Genomic DNA, 25,264 nt, shown 5'->3' on the forward strand with positions numbered 1-25,264 from the left:
TTTGAAACATGGAAGTCTGGCAATATCTGGTTTGAGAGGATACAGGGAAAGATCCCACAAAAGTTTAAGAGCAGCTTCAAAGAGCAGGGTTATAAAATGCAGATTCTTGCTCACAAGCTGGTTTCGCAGACACACAGGTTTCATGTGATAAGCTAAAACAATGGCTCACACCTTCATGGAATGTAACTATCTCAGGAAGCATCTGAAAAAGCATGGATGAGAGTTTCAATTGCATTAAGTGACGAATGTTTAAAACAGGCAAGTCTTTCAAGACATAACCAAGTTAAATTTTAGCACACAGCTAAAAGCAAAGTTTCACACCTTAATTGAAATAAACTCTCTTAGTAAACAGCTGGAAAGGATGGAAGATGCCCAGTCGAATTTGGTGTCAATTTTAAAGTGTAAAATTCTATGAACATCAAGACAATTTAAAGAAAATTGGAGACGACCTGTCTACGAGAAACATCATTTAAGTCAAAATCAAAGGCAAAGTTATGAGCTGGGGACAATTGGAAAATTAAACGATTCGAAATCACAGAAATAAAAGTTAACTATTGAAACCAAAGCATTTTTAAAATCAGATCTGAGAGGAGACGATATGCCCAAAATGAATAATTAGTTGTAGTAAGATGTTTACATCAAAGATACTTTTAAACTATCAAAGTGAAACAAGACCATTTACAATAAAGTCGTTAAAACTTAATAACTCTTCGAAAGAGAATATAAACCACCGGAAGAAAGGGTAGAGCCAGAGCCAGCTCTCACAGCTCGGTGCATGGGAAGAACAGGACACAGCAACTGAGTTCACCAGCGAATACAACTCAAGAAGACCAGATTTTAAGAAGATCGATTGCCAAGGTGGGCCTGAAGGTTTCTACAACCAACCAGCAGCATCCAGAAGCAAGATCTTTTTACCTTTCTGTAAAGAAAGTGTTTGAAGCTTTTAAAAGAAAAAATATAATAATAAAAATAACTTAACCTGAAAAAGTGGTTATTAGCTTACTTCACTTCCTTAATAACGCAGGACCCAGGACATCAATGCTATTAAGGGGTAAGTAGGTAAAATTCTTCGGTGAAGGTATGGGTTATACCGGGGGATAACTTGAAAAGATAGTTTGACCTGAATAGCACCCACATAAGCCTGCATTGGAGTCAGGGAGTGAGAATCCCTGTTCACCATTTAGAATATCAACCTTTTTTTTGGTATAGGGGGAATTCTAAGAATAGTGGTGAGTTTTAACTTCACACAGAGAGAAAGACACAGAGAGAAAGACACAGAGAGAGAGGCACAGAGAGAGAGGCAGAGAGTGACACAAAGGTCAGTCAGACTAATTCCTGGCATAGTGGGTTTCTCCCATGAGGATAGGTTGAGGAAACTGGACAGGTATATGAACGGGTGGGGAACAGAGAGAAGTAGACCTTGGAAAATAGGAGACAGGTTTAGATAAAGGATCTGGATCGGCGCAGGCTGGGAGGGCCGAAGGGCCTGTTCCTGTGCTGTAATTTTCTTTGTTTGTTCTATATACTCTTAAGTGTTCATAAAACTGAGAGATAATGCCATTGAACCCACACAGAATTCTTACAGGGCTCGGTAAGGTTGATGCAAGAACGATGAGACTGTGTCCCCTAGATGAGGAGGTCTTGACACAGTCTCAGATTAAGAGGTAGGCTATTTAGGACTGAGATGAGGAGGAATTTCACCACTCAAGAGTGTGGCGAATCTTTGGAATTCTCCACGGGACTGTTGTGGGTTCAGTCATAAGTATATTCAAGACTGAGATGGATAGGTTTCTAGATATTAAAGACATCAAGGGATATGGGGATAGTGTGGGAAATTGGCATGGAGGTGGAAGATCAGCCATGATCTAATTAAAAAGTAGTGCAGGCTCGAGGGGCTGAATGGCCTACTCCTGCTCCGATTTCCCACATTCTCATGTAAGCAATTTTTCAAACGCTTCTCATGAATTGGATGACAGAACTAATTTATGGTGACTTGCTCGCTGATTAAGGCAGAAATAGCAAGGTTACTTAACCTGATTCAACACAAATGAGGAAAACTCTACAACCACACCATAAAAAGCAATAATCACTTTGTGTAAATTCACTGGGATTTTACAAGCAGTGAACCAGTACAGTGTAGGCATATCATAGATATCATTCGGCCCAGCGAGTCTGCACCAACTCTTGCAAAGAGCACCAAGGTCAACACCTCCACCTTATCCCCATAACCCAGTAACCCCACCCAACACTAAGCGCAATTTTGGAAACTAAGGGCAATTTATCATGGCCAATCCACCTAACCTCCTGAAAACCTACCTCTTTCTCTAGGCATTTGGTCACCTATCCCAGCACCTCCTTTCGTGGCCTTTGTGCCAAATTTTGTTTCATTACGTTCCTGTGAAACACCTGAAAAGGTGCTTACTGTGGTATCGGTGCTATGCAAATGCAAGTTGTTGTTGAGCATATCACCGTGCTCTTGTGCACCTGCAGGATTCTAGACTGGAGGAGCAGCGGAGCATTAACAGAACTCAAGCAGGGGCTACTCGTCAGAAAATGGTGCACACTGACTGGAGATGGAGTGAAGTGGCAAAAATAAATATTTACCTCGAGGAAATGGCTACATCAACTCGCCACGCGAGATCTTGAAGAGTTGGCAATCGAGTCCTGTTTTGCAAGGATGCAGACTCCAACACTGACCGCCTTAAATTAAAAAACATACAGTGCCGTACTACATTAGAATATGAAAACATCATAAGAAACAGAAGCAAGAGTAGGCTATTATTTGATAATAATTAGCACTGATGCTTCACAGCACCAGTTACCTGGGTTCAATTCCCAACTTGGGTCACTGTCTGTGCAGTCTGCATGTTTCCCCGTGTCTGCATGGGTTTCTTCTGGGTGCTCTGGTTTCCCCCCACATGTCCCGAAAGACATGCTTGTTAGGTAAATTGGGCATTCTGAATTCTCCCTCGGTGTACCCGAACAGGCACCGGAGTGTGGCGATGAGGGGATTTTCACAGTAACTTCATTGCAGTATTATTATAAGCCTACTTGTGACACTAATTTCCTTGAATATATTCAAATAATATAATAATAATAATCTTTATTGTCACAACACTACATTAACACTGCAATGAAGTTGTGAAAAGGCCCTAGTCGCCACATTCCGGCACCTGTTCGGGTACACAGAGGGAGAATTCAGAATGTCCAAGTTACTGAACAGCACATGTTTCGGGACTTGTGGCAGGAAACCGGAGCACCTGGAGGAAATCTACCCAGACACGGGGAGAACGTGCAGACTCCACACAGACTGTGACCCAAGCCGGGAATCGAACCTGGGACCCTGGCGCTGTGAAGCCACAATGCTACCCACTGTGCTACTGGCAAATATAACCCCTGGAGGGAAAGGGACATGCCCCGACACTACCCACTGTCGATTCCCGGCTTGGGTCACTGTCTGCGTGGAATCTGCACTTTCTCCCCGTGTTTGCGTGGGTTTCCTCCGGGTGCTCCAGTATCTTCCCACAAATCCCGAAAGACGTGCTTGTTTGGTGAATTGGACATTGTGAATTCTCCCTCTGTGTACCCGAACAGGCGCCGGAGTGTGGCGATTCGGGGCTTTTCACAGTAACTTCATTGCAGTGTTAATGTCAGCCTGGTCGGCACGGGCTTGGAGGGCCGAAGGGCCTGTTCCTGTGCTGTACTTTTCTTTGTTCTTTGTTGTATTATTATTTACCGTTGCGCCACCAGAGGTTTCCCCTCGACTGAATCGCGTTTTTAAAAAGCTGTTGTAAAGCTCGCAGACGTGAGAGTGACGAAAGAGGGGGAGGTGGGGTCATGTATACTTTTAATTTATTCAATTGCATTAAAATGAGGTTCTCGCCCTTTTTGGTCATGAGCCTAGTGATGTCATCAGCGAGGGGCGGGGGAAAAAATAAATAAATAAAATTTAAAAAATCAAATAAAAAAAATCAAAAAGAAAATTTAAAAAAAAAATCGGGATTTCCAATTCTCTGCCGATTTACACCTATGTCGCTGTTCTCTGACGCCGAATGTGGGCTGAAAATCACCCCCGGGATTAATGTTCATGACTGTCAATTGATGATAATTGATGATCTTCTAGTCCCATGTTTGAAACATTCAACTCTTTTTAGAGCCTCGGGCCAAGATAGTAGAAGAAAGGGGTGTGTTCTCAGGATGGATATTGTAGTGCTCACAAAGACCACAGAAGCCAAGTTCATTAACAAAGCTAACTTTTATTTACACTACTTATTAAAGCTCGACTACTTACTCCTAAAGTAAACAATAATCTAGCAATCTACATTCAGCTAACACTAGTCTCTACACTCTATCTATAACTGTACTCTGATCTCTCTCACTGCTCCTATGTTCTCCTCTCCAGCCTTCTCCCAGAAGACTGAGTCAGTGCTTTATGTAGTTCTGCATCTAGCTCCATCTAGTGGTTAATTATGATACATTAACCCTTTGTATTCTGAACATTTCCCATAATGTCACAAACTCATTACTGTGTCTCCATCAGAGAATATCGGTGTGTCACTCCCACCTTTCAAGGACTTCCAAAAAAACCATTTCAACTCAAACTGTTAGGTTCAAGGCACCTTTCTGTCAATTGATTAACCGTAGCTTACTTAATGTCTGACTAGTTTAAAGGCCTGGAGTCCCAGTTATAACGTGAATCTTCACAAGACAATAATACAAAGGAAAATAAACGTCTGCTTGAAGTAGCAGACGTAATTTAGAAAAGAGCTTCCTGAAGTATTATCAATTACTTTAGTCTGTATCAGTGACATCTTATGAGAAATTAAAAATAATAACCAACCTGCTACCAAACACAACACTCGCAAAGTCAGAAATAAATTCCTCTGGAATCCTGAAATGTTAAATAAAAAAGCAGGTAAGTACTGGAGATAAAAGACAGATTCTAAAAGTTTACTGTAAAATGCAATCTGTAAGTTATGGGAAAGGGATCCAATTGATTTTTATACTCACTTAAGTTGCTCCCCAACCGAGAGTGTAAATTGCATGCAAGGAATCAATTCTTTTACAAAAGTAAAACACAAAGGATCCTGGAAATTTAAGATCAGAGCAGAAAATGCTGAGAATAATCAGCGGTCAGGAAAAGGTGTCAAGGCTTCAGGCCATTCATCTTTTTATCAGAACTGGCGAAGGTTAGGGAGATGTAATATTATATGTATTATTATAATTGTATTATTATTATATGTACAATAATAAATGTATAATAATAAATATAATACATTATTAATATGCATAATATCTCGAATAGGTGCGAGTAAGTAGAGAGGGCAGGGAAAGGGGTGGGTTGAAAATTGGGGAGGTCAGTGATGGGATGGGGGGTAGAAGCATTGAGCACTTCACCGTGACCTGGGATACATCAATAAAAGGATGATGGGAGCAAATTCAATAGTAACTTTCAAATGGGAACTGGATAACTAGTTAACCGGCTCCCATTTCCACAGAATTAATTTTAATAAATGCAAACCCTTCAGAGCATTGTTGTTCCATCTGTGGAAACTTTAGCTAGTTTTACCTCATTCAAATCAGCGCTTTGAAAACTTCAATCACATGTGCAGCACGGTAGCACAAGTGGATAGCACTGTGGCTTCACAGCGCCAGGGTCCCAGGTTCGATTCCCGGCTGGGTCACTGTCTGTGCGGAGTCTGCACGTTCTCCCAGTGTCTGCGTGGGTTTCCTCCGGGTGCTCCGGTTTCCTCCCACAGTCCAAAAACGTGCAGGTTAGGTGGATTGGCCATGCTGAATTGCCCTTAGTGACCAAAAAGGTTAGATGGGGTTATTGGGTTATGAGGATAGGGTGGAAGTGAGGGCTTAAGTGGGTTGGTGCAGACTCGATGGGCTGAATGGCTTCCTTCCGCACTGTATGTACTATGTGTCTTGCCTGCCCTGTCCAATACGGATTCCTCAATCCACCGTAAACACAGGAGGGTAAACATTACGGTTCCGTCCACCACGGGAATTGCCGCGGGCAGGACAGAAAATCTGACGGACCATTTAAAGATCTGTTGACCTTAGGCGGGGGTTTCTGGTCTCAGGATGGGTGGGACGGCCGGAAATCCCCACCCAGGTAATCTGGTCCATATTGCCTTGCTTTATGTGGGAGCTTGCTGTGCATAATTGGCTGCCACATTTCCTATATTACAAGTGACCACACTTCAAAAAGTGTTTAACTGGCCGTAGAGTGCGCTGGGATGCCCTATGGTCAGTAAGGCGCTCTATGCAATGCAAATCATTTTCTTCCTTCAGAATGGCTGAAAGCACTCCACAGTGAAGACATTACATGTGAAGTGCAGTCACTGCTGTTACGTAGCCAGACGCAATAGCTAATCTATATCCAATAATGGGCTCACGAACAGTAATAAAATAATGGCCAGTTAATCTGTTTACACCACCATTATAAAAAGCTTGAGGCAAATTCTCAAAAGGAAGAAAGCGATCTCATTGCATGTAATATTTAACTGAAAGGATTACTTAATCTGGAACAGCTCACTAAAGAGGAATAATCTTTGCAGAGAGCAGCTTTAAGAAACTTAACATTCATTAGATTAGACACGCTGTAAGAGCATGTTCTTTTTGATGGTACAACTCGCTGCGGAGGCATTAGGCAGATTAGTGCAAGCTCACAGCTGCAACTAGGAAAGTATTTCACACACTAGTGCTTGCAATCTACACAAGTTCCTATTTTAAAAATTGAAGCGATTTTAAATGGCACCAAAATAAAAAATATGAATGCAAATGACAAAGGAATACAAAGGGACAGAGGCTGCACAAACTCTACATAACTGGGACAAATTTACAATACTGCAGCAGCACGGTGGCAGAGTAGTTAGCACTGCTGCCTCACAACGCCAGAGGCCCGGGTTCACTTCCAAACCTGGGGTGACTCTCTGGGAGGAGTTTGTACGATCTCCCCGTGTCTGCGTGGGTTTCCTCCTGGTGCTCCGGTTTCCTCCCACAGTCCAAAGACGTGCAGGTTAGGTGGATTGGCCGTGCTAAATTGCCCAATTTCAGATCCAAAGGTTAGGTGCGATTATGGGGATAGAGTGAGGGATTGGGTGGGGGCGCTCTTATGGAGGGCCAATGGAGACACGATGGGCCGAATGGCCTCCTTCTGCACTGTAGGGATGCTAGTGCACACCATATTCTATTGCACGCTATAGGTGTGCCTTTTTTTCCTTCGGTACAGATTTAAAGAAGTTGGAGATGGAGACATGCACAATATCCATCATTTATCACAAACGCCGCACAGTTCACGGACCTCAGCAATTAACCTACTGGTCGAACACTGACGGCTTGATTCGTGACAATGATTAATAAACTTTAGTGCTCGATATTTTGATGAACGTAGTGGCTGGGATTTTCCATCTCCCAATGGCAACCTGCCATTGGTTGGCTGGTGACGGGATCTTTCCAGTCCTGCCGCTGTCAACGGGCTTTCCCATGGTTCGCACCCGCCACCACGCGGGGGGGGGGGGGGGGGGGGGGGGGGTCACCATTGGCTGAACTGGAAGATCCCGCCAGTGGAAACAGCCAGAAAAATTTGGTCAGTGTTTTTTTTAAACAAGGTCAGGAAATCCCAAAGTGCTTTACCACAAATGGAAGTACTTCTGAAGTGTAGTCACCGCTATAATGCAGGAAATATGGAAACAAATTGGTGTGAAGGAAGGCAGCAATGGCAATGAAAAGTCTGGTGTTGGTTCAGGGACAGATATTAGGCAAATGTTTTTTTTTTCCCCCACCTCTCAAAAATTATAAGCTGCATTTTAATTAAATGCATTTCCGTCAGTGTTTTCCATTTTGCACTGCATACCGCAAATTTTAACACAAATTTACAGGGCAGCACAGTAGCATTGTGGATAGCACACTCGCTTCACAGCTCCAGGGTCCCAGGTTCGATTCCGGCTTGGGTCACTGTCTGTGCGGAGTCTGCACATCCTCCCCGTGTGTGCGTGGGTTTCCTCCGGGTGCTCCGGTTTCCTCCCACAGTCCAAAGATGTGCAGTTTAGGTGGATTGGCCATGCTAAATTACCCTTCGTGTCCAAAATTGCCCTTAGTGTTGGGTGGGGTTACTGGGTTATGAGGATAGGGTGGAGTTGTTGACCTTGGGTAGGGTGCTCTTTCCATGAGCCGGTGCAGACTCGATGGGCTGAATGGCCTCCTTCTGCACTGTAAATTCTATGATTCTATGTGAGTGCGTTGGTGAAATTCAAAGTCAAACTTAAAACCTGATTTGTTACACGAGAAAACTCATCTCTTCCTTTGACCAAGTTTTTGGTCGTATATCCTTACATGGCTCAGTGTCAGATTTTGTTTGATGACATCCTGTGCAGCACCTTGGGCCGAATTGCCACGTTCAAGGCTCTATACAAATATCAGTTGCTGTCAAAAGGGGAGGAAACTGCAGGGCGATTCTGACTAATGGCATAGTCCTTCCATAGAGCTGGCACTAGCAAGATGGATCAAATGGCCTTCTGTGCTGTCAGATTCTGGGATTAGATTTTTGAAGCCCCAAAAGAAATTATTTTCCTTCACATTTTGAATATAATCGACTGCTCTTCCATTATAAAATCTTACTAGCCTGAGAAATTATTTTCCTTCACGTTTTGAAACACAGCTGTATTCGCCTGCTCGCAGGAAGGGGCTTACTATTATAAAAATCTTATTAGCTATTGCAGTACAGCAAATATAGTTGCAAAGCATCCCTATCTAGTTTCTTTTCATCAAAATAATCTCCACTGTACACAGTACCCCACTGCTTCTGCCATCTGCTGGCACTCTTGGGTAGCGCAAATAAGGAATTAAACAGAAAAATGACTACAATCCATATTTGCTCCTCCCGTTCCCTTTACCGTTTTTCTGATTCTACTGGGATGTTTGCTGATCATTCAGTCCTGACTATCTTAAACTAGTCTCTCTTTCTCTCTACCGATGCTGAAAACGCTTCCCACAATTAACTGATTTGTGTTTCTATCATTTCTGCTTCATTCCAGAAAGCACAGAGCAGGGATCCCAGGAACTGTGAAAAGACAATCCAGGATAGCTTTTCAAGCGGGGACCCTCTCCCAGTTCTAATAAAGTCATGTTTTGGGTGTGGGTCTTTTTTTGTCTTCCTTCTTTACAGGTGCCAACAACTGCTGCAAATCAGAAAATAATGAATGCCTATGAACGAATGAATTATATCCAGTGCCCGAGCAGCCTATGATCACTGAAAATAACTGGTACATTTTTTAAGATGCTGTTGAGAGCAATGAGGATTCACAGCTTTGATTGGTGAATCCTCCACATGTATTCAATTGATAAAATTAGCAATAGAATCAAAAAGAACCGGAAATGCTGCGGTTTAGAAATAAAAGCCGTGTTTTTATTTTTTATTTATTTATTCATTTACAGATTTGGGTGTTGCTGGCTAGGCCAACATTTATTGCCTACTCCTAATCGCCCTTGAGAAGGTAGTGTTGAGTCACTGCTACATCTATGTGGTGCATGTATGGTTGCTTCTCAGCTCCAGATCCTTGGTTCGATTCCTGGCTTGGGTCACTGTCAATGCAGAGTCTGCACATTCTCCTCGTGTGTGCGTGGGTTTCCTCTGGGTGCTCCGGTTTCCTCCCACAGTCCAAAGATGTGCAGGTTAGGTGGATTGGCCGCACTAAATTGCCCATCATGTCCAAAAAGGTTAGGTGGAGTTACGGGGATAGGGTGCTCTTTCCAAGGGCTGGCGCAGACTCGATGGGCCAAATGGCCTCCTTCTGCGCTGTAAATTCTATAAGTAGATTCACAGTGCTGGTGGGAACAGAATTCCAGGATTCTGGCCAAGCAACTGTGAAGGAATGGTGATAAAGTTTCAAGTAAGGATGGTGAGTGGCTTGCAGGTGGTGGTGTTAGGTGGATTGGCTATGTGGATTGGCTATAAGCACCTTAGTGTCCAAAAAGGATAGATGGGGTTACGGGGATAGGGTGGAGGTGTTGGCCTAAGTAAGCTGCTCTTTCTAAGGGCCGGGCAGACTTGATAGGCCGAATGGCCTCCTTCTGCACTGTAAATTCTATGATTCAATGAATTTTTAAAAAATATCAGCGATTTTAAAATCTTGCTTCATACAGGCTCAGGCAACTTATTTCTCGTGTGGGAATGCACTGCAGTGAATCTAAATACTGAACCCACCTCTTATTGTAGCAATCACACTGAGCGTTTAAAACAGGCTGAAGAAGGTCTTCACTTTCTTGTATTTGAGCTCAAATCATTGATTCTTAGATGTTTACAACATGGAAACAGGCCCTTCGGCCCAGCTTGTCCATGCCGCCCAGTTTCTATCACTAAACTAGTCCCACTTGCCTGCATTTGGCCCATATCCCTCAATACCCACCCTGCCCCTGTAACTGTCTAACTTTTTTTTTGAAAGGAAAAAATTGTACCCGCCTCTACCAGCCCGTTCCAGATGCTCACTACCCTCCGTGTGAAAACATTTCCTCTTCGGTCTCTTTTGTATCTCTCCCCTCTCACTGTAAACCTATGCCCTCTAGTTTTAGACTCCTCTGCCTTTGGGAAAAGATGTTGCCTATCTACCTCATCTACGCTCCTCATTATTTTATAGAATCGATAGGAGCTAAAAAATAACTCGATAAAGGAATGCAGAAAGAGAGCAACTTTTCACATATTCATTCCACTTTAAATGAATTATTACCTGAGGTCCCTCAGATCACCCTTAAAAACCTGAAAACAATCAAATGAAACTATGATCAGAAACCATGTCCTTCTGTTTACATCAGATCAACAGCACTTTTAGATAGGAACACTGCAAACACACACGGAACGAGAATATTCTAATACAGGCAATTCAGTAAAGTACATTCTAATACAGGCAATGTCCCAAGTCCGACACCCTCGGGATCGAGGTCATGCTGGATTTCCCCGGATTTAGGACACCTGGTTGGGTGGGGGCCATGGGTCATTTGGGTTGACTCGGAGTGCAGGAGCTAGACGGGCATGCCATTGTAAACAAAGTGACAAAGCCGGCTGGGACAGCTTGCCACCGAGCAAGGGCACCTTGCCAAATTGTCCCGGTATTCGGACTAAAACTCCTGATTTTATTCAACCAATCACAGTTAAATACATTTGATTGTTATCCACTGAAATGTTTCCAAAAATGTTGGGTTTTCAGACAATTAGATTTTGAACATGTACTGATGATAATAGTGATATTTTCATCAACTGTACAGCTCATCTTGTCCGCATTTATTTCACACAATGAGGAGATTAACATTGAAGAACCTCACCACATTTGAAAATGCCTGCTGCAAAATCACAGCGGAATGCGCCCATTACAGTCACTCGCTTCATATTTTTGGTTACCATAATGGCCAAGATCCCGTGTATAAACCACAGCTATGGGCAGGACTGGATTTTCCCCTAATCCCAACCACTACAGCAGTGCAAGTTCCACTCACCTCTTGTTTGAGGGAAGTCTGTGGTAAACGCAGAGCTTCGCTGAGTAGCGTGTACATGCCTGCTAGGATATAACTCAGCTGCTCCTCGGATAGACTCTCTGTCTCAGTGATGGTCCTCACAGCCTCTCTGGAATCTTTTCCTTCGAGCGAGTTGATGACCGCTATGGGAGAGAACCATGCTTACTAACTACAGGTTCATTTATGTTCAGAGAATTAGCTGTTGCACTCAGATTCACACCAATTACATCCCGTTGACATTGTGATGTGCACACTATACAATCTGCCCCTCTAAAACACAGGTAAGCATTTTTAATAGTGACATGGGACATGGGTTCAAACCCCACCACAGCATCTGGTGGAATTTAAATTCAACAAACAAAATCTGGAGTTACGAGCCTGTCTCAGTGATGGTGCCATTAAAACCCATCTGATTCACTGATGCCCATCAGGAAAGGAAATCTGCTGTCCTTACCTGGTCTGGCCTACATGAGACTCCAGATTCACTGCAATGTGGTTGACTCTTAGCTGTTCTCTGCAATGGCCGAGCAAGCCGCTCAGTTTAAGGGCAATTAAGATGGGCAACTAATGCAGGCGATGCCCACATCTCCTGAAAGAATTTTTAAAAAATGAACCTTGGTCCATTAATATATAACAATAATATAGAGTGGAGAAAGAGACTGAGCTCCTGATATGCGATCAAGTAGAAGGAGGAGGGAAGATTCAGAAGAATAGTGAGGAGGAGAGCAACATTGGGAAAATAGAGGCAAGAGCAGCTGCTTTGGCGAGAGATTGGACAAACCTTTCCCGTAACACATAGAAACATAGATAATAGGAGCAAGTGGAAGCCATTCAGCCCTTCGAGGCTGCTGCACCATTAGGATCATGACTGAGCATCCAACTCAATAGCCTAATCGTGCCTTCCACCAGCCCCCACAAATCCTTTGATATCTGCGCCCTCAGTGTTATATCCAACTGCTTCTTGTAAACACAATATTTTGGCCTCAACTACTTTCTGTGGTAACTAATTCCACAGGGTCGCCACTGTCTGGGTGAAGAAACTTCTCATCTCTGTCCTAAATGGTCCACCTGTATCCCCAGACTGTGACCCCTGGTTCTGGACATACCCACCACCAGGAACACCCTTCTTACATCTACTCTGTCCAGTCCTAGAACATAGAACAGTACAGCACAGAACAGGCCCTTCGGCCCTCAATGTTGTGCCGAGCAATGATCACCCTACTCAAACCCACGTATCCACCCTATACCCGTAACCCAACAACCCCCCCCCCCCCCCCCCCCCCCTTAACCTTACTTTTTAGGACACCACGGGCAATTTAGCATGACCAATCCACCTAACCCGCACATCTTTGGACTGTGAGAGGAAACCGGAGCACCCGGAGGAAACCCACGCACACACGGGGAGGACGTGCAGACTCCGCACAGACAGTGACCCAGCCGGGAATCGAACCTGGGACCCTGGAGCTGTGAAGCATTTACGCTAACCACCGTGCTACCCTACCGTGCTGCCCATCCTGTTAGAATTTCATAGGTTTCTATGAGGTCCCCCCCTCATTCTTCTGAACTCCAGCAAATGCAATCCTAACCGACTCAATCTCTCCTCAGTGTCCATGCTACCATTCCAGGAATCAGTCTGGTAAACCTTTGCTGCAATCCCTCTAGAGGAAGAACATCCTTCCTCAGAGAAGGAGACCAAAACTGCACACAATATTCCAGGTGTGGATAACCTCACATTTATCCAAATTATTTTACATCTGCCATTCATTTGCCCACTCACTGAACTTGTCCAAATCACAATGAAGGGTCTCTACATCCTCCTCACAGCTCACACGCACGGCCAACTTTGTGTCATCTGCAAATTTGGAGATATTACATTTCGTTCCGTCATCTAAATCATTAATATATATTTTGAATTGCTGGGGTTCCAGCATTGATCCATGCAGTACCCCACTAGTCAGTGCCTGCCAATTTGAAAAAAGATTTATTAATCCTACTCTTTGTTTCCTGTCTGCCAACTAGTTTTCTATCCATCTCAATACACTGCCCCTAATCCCATGCACTTGAATTTTACACACTAATCTCTTATGTGAGACTTTTTTTAAAAAAGGATCCCGAAATTCTAAATAAACCAGATCAATCATCAATTCTATTAGCTACTTCCTCGAAGAATTCCAGATTGGTCAAGCATGATTTCCTCTTCATAAATCCATGCGAACTCTGCCCGATCCTGCCACTGTTTTCTAAGTGCTCTGCTGGAAAATCTTTGATAATGGATCCTGGATTTTTTTCCCTCGCCGCCGATGTCACATGGTGTATTATTTCTAGTCGTGGATGAGCTTGGGACATTATAGAAAGACAAAAGGATTGTATTTATTTAGCACCTTCCACGCCCTCAGGAGGTGCTGTAAGGCTTTACACACACGCACAATAATCTGTTTAGGTGGAGAAAGAAACAGAGTTAATGGCTGGCGCAGGGAGAGGGCAGGGGGGTGGGGGAGTTGGACTTTCCCTTAGGGTGCCGCTTTCTTTCAAGAGCCTATGCTGTAGGCATCCAACTACATCAGCGTCACAGCGTGGTACCCACCCATTCCCCCACAAAGTGTCAAAAAATAGGACGGAAAAAAAAAGCAGCAGGGCCGGCAGGCTACACTCCGCTTTTCCCAACTGAGCTGACCGTTTGAAAAAAAGGAAGTCGGAAAATTGCACCAAATGTCCCATGTTGACGACCTTTTGCCGGAACTGGAGGATGTTAGAGATTCAGAGTCTGCCAGACAGGCTCTGCGCTTCTCAATGAGCTGCTTCTATTACTTTCAATGATGTTGTTTGAAAAATAGATTGTCCAGGACACTGGGGATAAATCTCCTGCTCGGCTGTCAAAGAGTACTGTGGGGTCTTTCATGTCAACCAGAGAAGAGGGCTGGGGCCTGGGCTTGTTGTCTAATTCAGAAGATGGCACCTCCAATGGAGCATCTTGCTCCTGCTTAAATCCTCAAGCGTCAGCCTGGGTTCAGAGATTGAAGCTGTCGAGAGGGAAAGTGATATCTGAGATTACCCCCACACCGAGAGCAGGAGGCAATCTGCTCGACCCCTGGGAGAGAGCGGTGCAAGCATTCAGTCCTACAGATGGAGTGGCTTCGCTACCGCTTTGGATGCTGGGTGACATCCTGCACCAACATTGGCAGAGTTTGCTGGGAGAAAGGAAACAAGATTCAAGAGGGAAGCGCCTGTGATTCTAATTCAAGGAAAGTTCCAGATACCCCAACGTTCAAACAGAGGGCGTCTCCCTGTTTCAAGTTGTAAAATGGCTCAGTGCATTGAAGGCAGTTTGCAAATCTCTGTGGATTCAGACTGTCTTTTTCGGTATTCTACCAGATACATTAATTGATACTCTGAGCCAGTGCCTGTCATTCTCTTTTGCAGATGTCTGGCTTCTGGAACACTGTTTATGCAGGTTTCAGCACATATATTTTGGCCATTGAAATTATCAATCTTGAATTTTTTTTTTTTTAAATGCAAGAAATATATTAAATGACGTTCATTTTCTTTGAAAAATTACCAGCCTGAGTCAGAAATAAAACACACACCTTTGAGTATCCTTCGAAAGGTCTCTTTGTCTAAGCCCTTCAGCTGTTTTACCATCAAGTCGACTTCCATCGGCGTTCTGGCTCCAAGGTAACAGCTTCTGTGGGACATGCTGAAGCAAATAATGGAATGGATTGAGAACATTTCCCAAGGGTTAACTAGCAGGATAGGAACAGGAGGAATCGTAGAATTTAACAGAGCAGTAGCACTGAGAGCACCCTACTTAAGCCCCACACCTCCACCCTTTCCCATAACCCAGTAAACCCCACCTAACCTTGCTGGACTCCAAGGGCTAAATTGGCTAAAAATTGGCCAATTTATCATGGCCAATCCACCCAACCTGCACATCTTTGGACTTATGAGAGGAAACAGGAGCACCTGGAAGAAACCCACGCAGACACGGGGAGAAGGTGCAGACTCCGCACAGCCAGTGAACCAAGCTGGGAATCGAACCTGGGACCCTGGAGCTGTGAAGCAAACAGTGCTAACCACTGTGCTATCGTGCCATTTAGTCCCTCCAGTCTGCTCTGCAATGCAACTGGATAAAAGACCGACCTGAATCTCCACTCCATCTTGTCTCTATAGCTCTTGTATCCAACTGAAATTTATCAACGGAGTTGAAAATTTTCAATGGAAAGAAAACCTCAACACCCATTGTTTTTTTTTTGGGGGGGGGGGGGGAGAAGAGAAAGAGAGTTGCACATTTCTACTACCCCTCGAGAGGAAGTTTCTGGCCCTTCCTCCAGTGGGATCTGCTGGTCCCTCCCCACAGTGGGTACCCCAACCAGGGGGGGCGGGGGAGGGGGGGGGGGGGGGGGTGGGCGGCAGGTGAGCCATACAAAACGTTGCAGACTTCGGCAGGGCTGGAAGATCCCCCCAGGCCGCCAATGGTGAGCCGCCTCCCCAAACATGCCGTGGGGAGTGGGGGTGGGTGTAAAGTACTGGCCCTTGTGTGCAGAGGAGCTTCCTGACATCACACCGGATTGGGGCCCAGCTCTGACGTTATGATTATGCCCCCTTGTTCTGAATTCCCCACATCAAAGAGAATAGTTTATCTCTATCTTCCCCAAAAACTCCAGTGACCATCTTAAACACCTCAGCTAAATTACCCCATAATCCTCTATGCACTACATCTTCGTACAAGCCTGGGCAATGCAACCTCCCTTCATCTTTTATCCTTCTCAGCTTTAATCTCACTCTTATACACTCGAGTGGGTCTTCCAATTTGATCCATTCCATCTGCTTCAAGTTTTTTGTTGAAAGTCTGACCCAAGAAACCTGTATTTTGTATCACACCTGTCCAATGCAAGTTCAAGTGGGAATGCGGTCTGCATGAAATAGATTTTACATCAAAAATAATAATAATCTTTATTAGTGTCACAAGTAGGCTTACATTAACACTGCTATGAAGTTACTATGAAACCCCCTCGTCGCCACACTCAGGTGTCTGTTCGGGTATACCGAGGGAGAATTCAGAATGTCCAATTCACCCAACAAGCACTTATTTCGGCAATTGTGGGAGGAAACCGGAGCACCCGGAGGAAACCCACGCAGACACGGGGAGAACGTGCAGACTCCACACAGACAGTGACCCAAGCCAGGAATCGAACCCTGGACCCAAGCGCTGTGAAGCAACAGTGCTAAGGACTGTGCTACCATGCTGACAGCCATTGGCATTTACTTCTGTTGGGTGTCATGCAGCACAGAAGTTAAACCACCCACTGTGCCATGGTTCTAACAGTTAACCTGAAAGCATGACAAGAATTTACGAAGGTACAGGACAGGTTCAGCTTGCCAGTCCCAAAGAGAACTCGGATCTTTACAATTGCCGCAAGGATTGAGGCAAGTGCACTTTGGTTCGGGGGCGGGGGTTCCAGTTCCCCAGTGAAAGTGACTGCAACAAAGATTTTCTCTGACTCGCTCCAGTGAGCAGTGGCGAGTCTTCTCGAGTCGCTGCCGTCCTCGTGGCGAACGTCTCTCGATGTGGTCGGGTCAAGAGTTTCTCCGAGTATAAGAATTGGCAAGTCATGTGGCAGCTGTATAGAACCTTAGTTAGGCCACACTTGGGAGTATAGTGTTCAATTCTGGTCGCCACACTACCAGAAGGATGTGGAGGCTTTATAGAGGGTGCAGAAGTGATTTACCAGGATGTTGCCTGGTATGGGGGGCATTAGCTATGAGGAGCGGTTGAATAAATTTGGTTTGTTTTCACTGGAACAGCAGAGGTTGAGGGGTGAGCTGATAGAAGTCTACAAAAGTTTGAGGCGCATAGACAGAGTGGATACTCAGAGGCTTTTCCCCAGGGTCGAGGGGTCAATTACTAGGGGGCATAGGTTTAAGGTGCGAGGGGCAAGGTTTAGAGGAGATGTACGAGGCACGTTTTCTTTACACAGAGGGTAGTGGGTGCCTGGAACTGCTTTAGAGGGTGCAGAAGAGATTTACCAGGATGTTGCCTGGTAGCGAGGGCATTAGCTATGAGGAGCAGTTGAATAAACTCGGTTTGTTCTCACTGGAACGACGGAGGTTGAGAGGTGACCCGATAGAGGTCTACAAAATTATGAGGAGCATAGACAGAGTGGATAGTCAGAGGCTTTTTAGAAGGGTCAATTACTAGGGGGCATAGGTTTAAGGTGTGAGGGGCAAGGTTTAGAGATGTACGAGGCAAGTTTTTTTTACACAGAGGGTAGTGGGTGCCTGGAACTCGCTGCCGGAGGAGGTGGTGGAAGCAGGGACGATAGTGACACTGGACAAATACATGAATAGGATGGGAATAGAGGGATACGGACCCAGGAAGTGTAGAAGATTGTAGTTTAGCCGGGCAGCATGGCCGGCACGGGCTTGGAGGGCCGAAGAACCTGTTCCTGTGCTGTACTTTTCTTTGTTCTTTGTTCTGATACCGACCCAGCGATGATGAGAGAACGGTGATTTGTGTCTAATTCAGGATGCTGTGTAACTATGGGAGGGGGGACAAGGAGATGATGGCACACTCTTCCACCTGCTCACTTGTCTTTTCAGTGATCGAGTGAATTGTCACAAAACAGAAAACAAATCCAAATCTGTGCAAGTCCCAGAGTTCAAATCCTTCCAGAGCAGCTGGGAAATTCAAACTCAATGAAGTAAGTAAATCCGGAATAAAAAGCTAGTACCTGTAACAGTGACTATGAAATGACTGGATTGTAATAAAAACCCTACCATGTCCACTAATGTGGTTTCAGGAAAGAAATCGTCCTTTCTGAGTCTGTGACCTATATTATATTGCATGCCGTTCCATAAAATATTTAGTGTGGTCACTGCACAAAAAGTTGACCATTCAGCCTGTCTTATTTGTGCTCTCTCTGAAGGTACAATTCACCTATAACCATTCCCCAACCATTCTCCCTGATCCTGCACATTCTTCCTTTTCCGATAATAACCCAATTCTCTCTTGAAAGCCCCGATTGGTTCTGCCTCCACCACACTCTCAGGCAGTGCATTCCAGGTCCTAACTGCACACGGCATGGAAAAACCTTCTCCTCTTGTCGCCATTGTTTCTTTTGTAAATCTGGGCCCTCTGGTTCACGATCCTTTCATCAATGAGAATATTTTCTCCCTGCCGTTATGTCCAGAACCCTCATGATTTTGAATTCCTCGGTCAAATCTCCTCTCGACCTTCTCTTTTCCAAAAGGAGAGCTGTCCCAACTTCTCTACTTTATCTCGGTAATTGAAGTTCCTCGTCACTTGAACTTTCTTGATATCTTTTCTGCACTCTCTCTCTAATGCTTTCACAACCTTCCAAAAGTGTGATACCCAGGGTGGGACGCAAGACCCCAGCTGAGACCGAACCAGTGTTTTATGCAGCTTTACCGTACAGCCTTGCTTTTGCGCCTATTAATAAAGCCGAGGATGCTGTATAGTCTCTCAATCTGTCCTACTGCCTTTGATGATCTATGCATATACACACAGGTCCTTCTGCTCCTGCACCCCCCTTTCAGAATTGTCTATTTATTTGTCTACATTCTTCCTACCACTTTACACTTCTCTGCATTAAATTTCGTCAGCCACCTGTACCCCCATGTCACCAACCCGTCTGTGTCTTTTTTGAGGTTCTACATTATCCTCCTCACAATGCTTCCAAGATTTGCATAACCGGCAAATTTTTAAATTGTGCCCTGCATACCAAGGTCCCATTTGTCAGGAAAAGTAGGGGCCCTACCACCAACTCCTAGGGAACTCCACTACAAACTTTCCTGCAATCCAAAATGCAAGAGTTAACCACTCCTCCCTGTTTTCCGTCACACAGCCAATTTTGTATCCATGTTGATTTTATCCCATGAGCTCGAGCTTTGCTCACAGGTCCGTTGTGCTGCACTTTACCAAATGCTTTTTGGAAGTCTCCGTACAACAGATGCAAAGCAATATGGTTTACATTTAACTGCCCTCTAAAACGGCCTGGCAAATCATTCAGTTGTGTTAAAGGCAACAACTCACCACTACCTTCAAGAACGATTAGGGATAGACAGTAAATGCTGAAACCAAAAGAGAATATGCTGGAAAATCTCAGCAAGTCTGGCAGCATCTGTAGGGAGAGAAAAGAGCTAACGTCTCAAGTCCAGATGACCCTTTATAATGATCCTTTGTCAAAGCTTGTTGTTCACTCACATGCCATGAATAATTAAAACAGTTCAACAGCCCCAAATCCTACTAACAACTCAGACCAGCTAATAAATTATCAAAAGCATCTTGAACTGGCTTTTGGATTAGGAGTCTGCCATTACCAGTCCTAACCTCTTGTGGTAAAGAAACTCCATTGACATGACACCTTTAAAAGAATGACCATTTACTAGTTGATCATTGGATATCTGATCATTTCACCCTTCACCTGTCAGATTCCAGGAATGATGATGATCAGTAACAACTGTTTGGTTCTCTGCAACACAATAGGGCAGACAAAGAACACCCTGGAAAAATGAGTGAGTGTTCACATTGCAATGCTCTGGGCTGGTTTAGCTCAGTGGGCTAGACAGCTGGTTTGAGATGCAGAACCAGGCCATCAGCGCGAGTTCAATTCCCGTACCCGCTAACAATTTGGAATTCTCCCTCTGTCTACCCGAACAGGCCCCAGGATGAGGCAACTGGAGGCTTTTCACGGTAACTTCATTGCAGTGTTAATGTAAGCCTACTTGTAACAATAAACATTACTTAATTATTTTATTTATGATTGAGTCAGTGCACCAGAGAACATCTAGTTCGTGACTAGTTAAAGATTTATTAAATTACAATAACGAGGGAAGGAAAACAATACTAATGCTACTAAACTATGAAATGTTGACAACTATAATTTGAGAGCTAACACTAAACATGTTAGTATACAGAATTGCTTCTGCATATCATTACATGCCTCCAAGCAACTGCATTTGTTTGAGATGGTGATTAAACCGTACGCCAACTTTAGGCAACTGTATCATCTGATGAAGGATTACAACCAATGGTGACTCCAATAAGTCAACATTTATACCTCAGGACACCCAAAGCACTTCACTGCCAATGAAATACTCAGTAAGAAGTCTTACAACACCAGGTTAAAGTCCAACAGGTTTGTTTCAAACACGAGCTTTCGGAGCACGGCTCCTTCTTCAGGTGAATGGAAAGGCTTGTTCCAGAAATGTTTATATAGACACAGTCAGAGATGCCCCGGAATGCGAGCACCTGCAGGCAATCAAATCATCAAAGATGCAGAGAGAGAGGTAACTCCAGGTTAAAGAGGTGTGAATTGTCCCAAGCCAGTTCAGTCGGTAGGCCTCTGCAAGTCCAGGCTTGTTGGTGGGGGCCAAATGTAATGCGACATGAATCCCAGATCCCGGTTGAGTCCGCATTCATGCGTGCGGAACTTAGCTATAAGTTTTTGCTCAGCAATTTTGCGTTGTCGCGTCTCCTGAAGGCCTCCTTGTAGAATGCTGACCCGGAGATCAGAGGCTGAATGTCCTTGACTGCTGAAGTGTTCCCCAACTGGAAGGGAACAGTCCTGCCTGTTGATAGTCGCACGATGCCCGTTTATTCGTTGTCGCAGTGTCTGCATGGTCTCGCCAATGTACCATGCTTCGGGACATCCTTTCCTGCAGCGTATGAGGTAGACTACATTGGTCGAGTCGCACGAGTATGCGCCGCGTACCTGGTGGGTGGTGTTTCCACGTGTAATGGTGGTGTCCATGTCGATGATCTGGCATGTCTTGCAGAGATTACCCTGGCAGGGTTTTGTGGTGTTGTGGTTGCTGTTCTGAAGGCTGGGTAATTTGCTGCAAACAATGGTTTGTTTGAGGTTGCGCGGTTGTTTGAAGGCCAGTAGTGGGGGTGTGGGGATGACCTTGGCAAGATGTCCATCCTCGCTGATGATGTGTTGGAGGCTGCGAAGAAGATGTCGTAGTTTCTCCGCCCCAGGAAAGTACTGGACGACGAAGGGTACTCTGTCAGTGGTGTCCCGTGTTTGTCTTCTGAGGTCGTCGGTGCGGTTTTTTGCTGTGGCGCGGTGGAACTGTCGATCAATGAGTCGAGCGCCATATCCCGTTCGTACGAGGGCATCTTTCAGCATCTGTAGGTGTCTGTTGCGCTCCTCCTTGTCTGAGCAGATCCTGTGTATACGGAGGGCTTGTCCATAGGGGATGGCTTCTTTAATGTGTTTCGGGTGAAAGCTGGAGAAGTGGAGCATCGTGAGATTATCTGTGGGCTTGCGGTAAAGCGAGGTGCTGAGGTGACCGTCCTTGATGGAGACGAGTGTGTCCAGGAATGGAACTGAATTTGGAGAATAGTCCATGGTGAGTTTGATGGTGGGATGGAACTTATTGATGTCATCGTGTAGTCGTTTCAGTGATGCCTCGCCGTGGGTCCAAAGGAAAAAAATGTCATCGATGTATCTGGTGTATAGCATCGGTTGAAAGTCCTGTGTGGTGAGGAAGTCCTGTTCAAACTTGTGCATGAAGATGTTGGCATATTGAGGTGCAAATTTGGTCCCCATGGCTGTTCCGTGCGTCTGGATGAAGAATTTGTTGTCGAAGGTGAAGACGTTGTGGTCTAGAATGAAACGGATGAGTTGCAGAATTGCGTCTGGAGATTGGCAGTTGTCGGTGTTGAGGACTGAGGCTGTTGCAGCAATGCCGTCGTCATGGGGGATGCTGGTGTAGAGTGCCGAGACATCCATTGTGACGAGGAATGTTCCTGGTTCAACTGGTCCATGGGTGCTGAGTTTCTGTAGGAAGTCCGTCGTGTCGCGACAGAAGCTGGGTGTACCTTGTACGATGGGTTTCAAGATGCCCTCGATGTGGCCAGAGAGGTTCTCACACAGGGTCCCATTGCCTGAAATGATAGGACGGCCTGGTCCGTATACACAGGATCTGCTCAGACAAGGAGGAGCGCAACAGACACCTACAGATGCTGAAAGATGCCCTCGTACGAACGGGATATGGCGCTCGACTCATTGATCGACAGTTCCACCGCGCCACAGCAAAAAAACCGCACCGACCTCCTCAGAAGACAAACACGGGACACCACTGACAGAGTACCCTTCGTCGTCCATACTTTCCTGGGGCGGAGAAACTACGACATCTTCTTCGCAGCCTCCAACACATCATCAGCGAGGATGGACATCTTGCCAAGGTCATCCCCACACCCCCACTACTGGCCTTCAAACAACCGCGCAACCTCAAACAAACCATTGTTTGCAGCAAATTACCCAGCCTTCAGAACAGCAACCACAACACCACAAAACCCTGCCAGGGTAATCTCTGCAAGACATGCCAGATCATCGACATGGACACCACCATTACACGTGGAAACACCACCCACCAGGTACGCGGCGCATACTCGTGCGACTCGACCAATGTAGTCTACCTCATACGCTGCAGGAAAGGATGTCCCGAAGCGTGGTACATTGGCGAGACCATGCAGACACTGCGACAACGAATAAACGGGCATCGTGCGACTATCAACAGGCAGGACTGTTCCCTTCCAGTTGGGGAACACTTCAGCAGTCAAGGACATTCAGCCTCTGATCTCCGGGTCAGCATTCTACAAGGAGGCCTTCAGGAGACGCGACAACGCAAAATTGCTGAGCAAAAACTTATAGCTAAGTTCCGCACGCATGAATGCGGACTCAACCGGGATCTGGGATTCATGTCGCATTACATTCGGCCCCCACCAACAAGCCTGGACTTGCAGAGGCCTACCGACTGAACTGGCTTGGGACAATTCACACCTCTTTAACCTGGAGTTACCTCTCTCTCTGCATCTTTGATGATTTGATTGCCTGCAGGTGCTCGCATTCCAGGGCATCTCTGACTGTGTCTATATAAACATTTCTGGAACAAGCCTTTCCATTCACCTGAAGAAGGAGCCGTGCTCCGAAAGCTCGTGTTTGAAACAAACCTGTTGGACTTTAACCTGGTGTTGTAAGACTTCTTACTATGCTCACCCCAGTCCAACGCCGGCATCTCCACATCAATGAAATACTCCTGAAGTATTGTTACGGTTATAAAGTAGGTAACATGGCAGACTATTAGCACATTGCAAGTTGTCGCAAACTGCACAGCAACAAAGACTAGATATCCCTCAATCAACAATATTGACCAGGAATAAAAAGCTAGTACCTATAACAGTGACTGAAATGACTGGATTGTTATAAAAACCCTACCACTTCCACTAATGTGGTTTCAGGAAAGAAATCGTCCTTTCTGAGTCTGTGACCTATATTATATTGCATGCCGTTCCATAAAATATTTAGTGTTCAGAGCATAAAAAGGTGACCATTCAGCCTGTCTCAAGAATAACCTGGCAGTTCTTCTACAAACGGCCACGGGCTCACACAGTAGTTAGCGCTGCTGCCTCACAGCTCCAGGGACCCTGGATCGATTCAGACTTCAGGTGAGGGTGTAAAGTTTCTCCCCGTGTCAGGATGGGTTTCCTCCGGGTTCCTCCCAAAGTCCAAAGATATGCAGGTAAGTGCATTGGTCATGATAGATTGCCCTCTGTGTCCAAAGGTTAGGTGGAGGTATGGGGATAGGGCGGAGGATTGGGCCCAGGTAGGGTGCTGTTTCAGAGGGTTGGTGCAGACTCGGTGGGCCGAATGGCCTCCTTCTGCACTGGAGGGATTCTGTGCTGATAGTGTCCGGGGACCTTTCATATCCACGGGAGGCCGCAGTTTAATGTACCATTGAAAAGACAGCACCTCTGACAGGGCAGCTCTCCCTCAGTATTGGATTTCCAACCTTGACTTTTCCACTCAAGCCCTGGGATGGGATCTGAACCAACTGAATGAGAGGGAAGTCTGTCACCCACTGAGCCCCTGGGGCAAGCACCTCACAATCATTGTCCTCAATGTTAACCATGCAGCAGGTAGACAGAGGCCAGGGTCCCTGGGCCATTTTACAGCAGAGGAAGTCAGGTTTCTGAGGGAGAGAGAAAGTCAAACGGAGCACCGACCCAGAGGGTGAACTTACTTTAATTCGTCCTGCACCACTGGCTTCACACTCACACTTCCGCCCCGCACGTTACCTCATATCCGCTATATTGACAGAACCTCCGACCCGCCTATGACCTCATATCCGTTACTCCAGTGCAGAGGGGCGACACTGACCGTTCTTCCGCCGCATATGACCTCACGCCCGCCCCTCAAGTCACCACACTCAGATAGCGCTTCCGCCCCGCTCAATCCGCTCTCTGACCTCATATCCGCTTAGCTGCAGCTCGGTGAGGGTAATTTATTAATGACTAATATTGCATCAATGATTATTTGATAACATTCTCATGAAAAACATTATTCTGACATGAAGGGACATTTTGCTTGCGGGTCAGCCCATGATTGTTGTGTCGGCCTGTCTCCCACTACCGCCCCCTGGAGAGGCTGAGAGCGGAAGCGGGTAGGCGGAAGTGACGCCATGCGTGTGTTGGCCGCGGCGGAGCCGAGGAGAATCGGGGTGAGTGAAAAATTGAGGGATTGGGTGAGGTGGTGAGGGGTAGGTGGTGAGGGGGCAGGGGGGTGTGTGTGAGGGGGCAGAGGGGTGTGTGTGAGGGGGGTGTGTGAGGGGGCAGAGGGGGGTGTGTGAGGGGGCAGAGGGGGGTGTGTGAGGGGGCAGAGGGGGGGGTGTGCGAGGGGGCAGAGGGGGGGGTGTGTGAGGGGGCAGGGGGGGGGTGTGAGGTGGG

At 45.8% G+C, this 25,264-nt stretch overlaps 2 protein-coding genes across 5 annotated transcripts in view; one reads left to right on the forward strand and one right to left on the reverse strand.

Annotated features, from left to right (window-relative positions):
- commd5 (COMM domain containing 5) overlaps positions 1-24,806 on the reverse strand; it is a 47,870-nt gene extending 23,064 nt beyond the window's left edge. For 2 of the 4 annotated variants that reach the window (XM_038774214.1, XM_038774211.1), the window contains exons 1-6: positions 24,787-24,806; positions 15,099-15,208; positions 11,497-11,657; positions 10,734-10,762; positions 4,841-4,891; positions 2,605-2,700 (exon numbers count right to left, since the gene is read on the reverse strand). In XM_038774214.1, the coding sequence (XP_038630142.1) occupies positions 2,605-2,700; positions 4,841-4,891; positions 10,734-10,762; positions 11,497-11,657; positions 15,099-15,208; positions 24,787-24,791 (452 nt within the window). In that variant the 5' untranslated portion in view covers positions 24,792-24,806. Of the gene's footprint in view, positions 1-2,604; positions 2,701-4,840; positions 4,892-10,733; positions 10,763-11,496; positions 11,658-15,098; positions 15,209-19,570; positions 19,595-24,561; positions 24,691-24,786 lie in introns of those variants that run through there. The other 2 variants (XM_038774212.1, XM_038774213.1) reach the window with 2 other exon arrangements.
- Positions 24,807-24,923: 117 nt separating this feature from the next.
- fam199x (family with sequence similarity 199, X-linked) overlaps positions 24,924-25,264 on the forward strand; it is a 26,024-nt gene continuing 25,683 nt past the window's right edge. Inside the window, exon 1 of the mRNA XM_038774209.1 lies at positions 24,924-25,038. The gene's annotated coding sequence lies outside the window, so the exon portion shown is untranslated. The remainder of the gene's footprint in view (positions 25,039-25,264) is intronic.

The sequence above is a fragment of the Scyliorhinus canicula genome, chromosome 17 (genome assembly GCF_902713615.1).
Source record: "Scyliorhinus canicula chromosome 17, sScyCan1.1, whole genome shotgun sequence".
NCBI classification, from domain to species: Eukaryota; Metazoa; Chordata; class Chondrichthyes; order Carcharhiniformes; family Scyliorhinidae; genus Scyliorhinus; species Scyliorhinus canicula.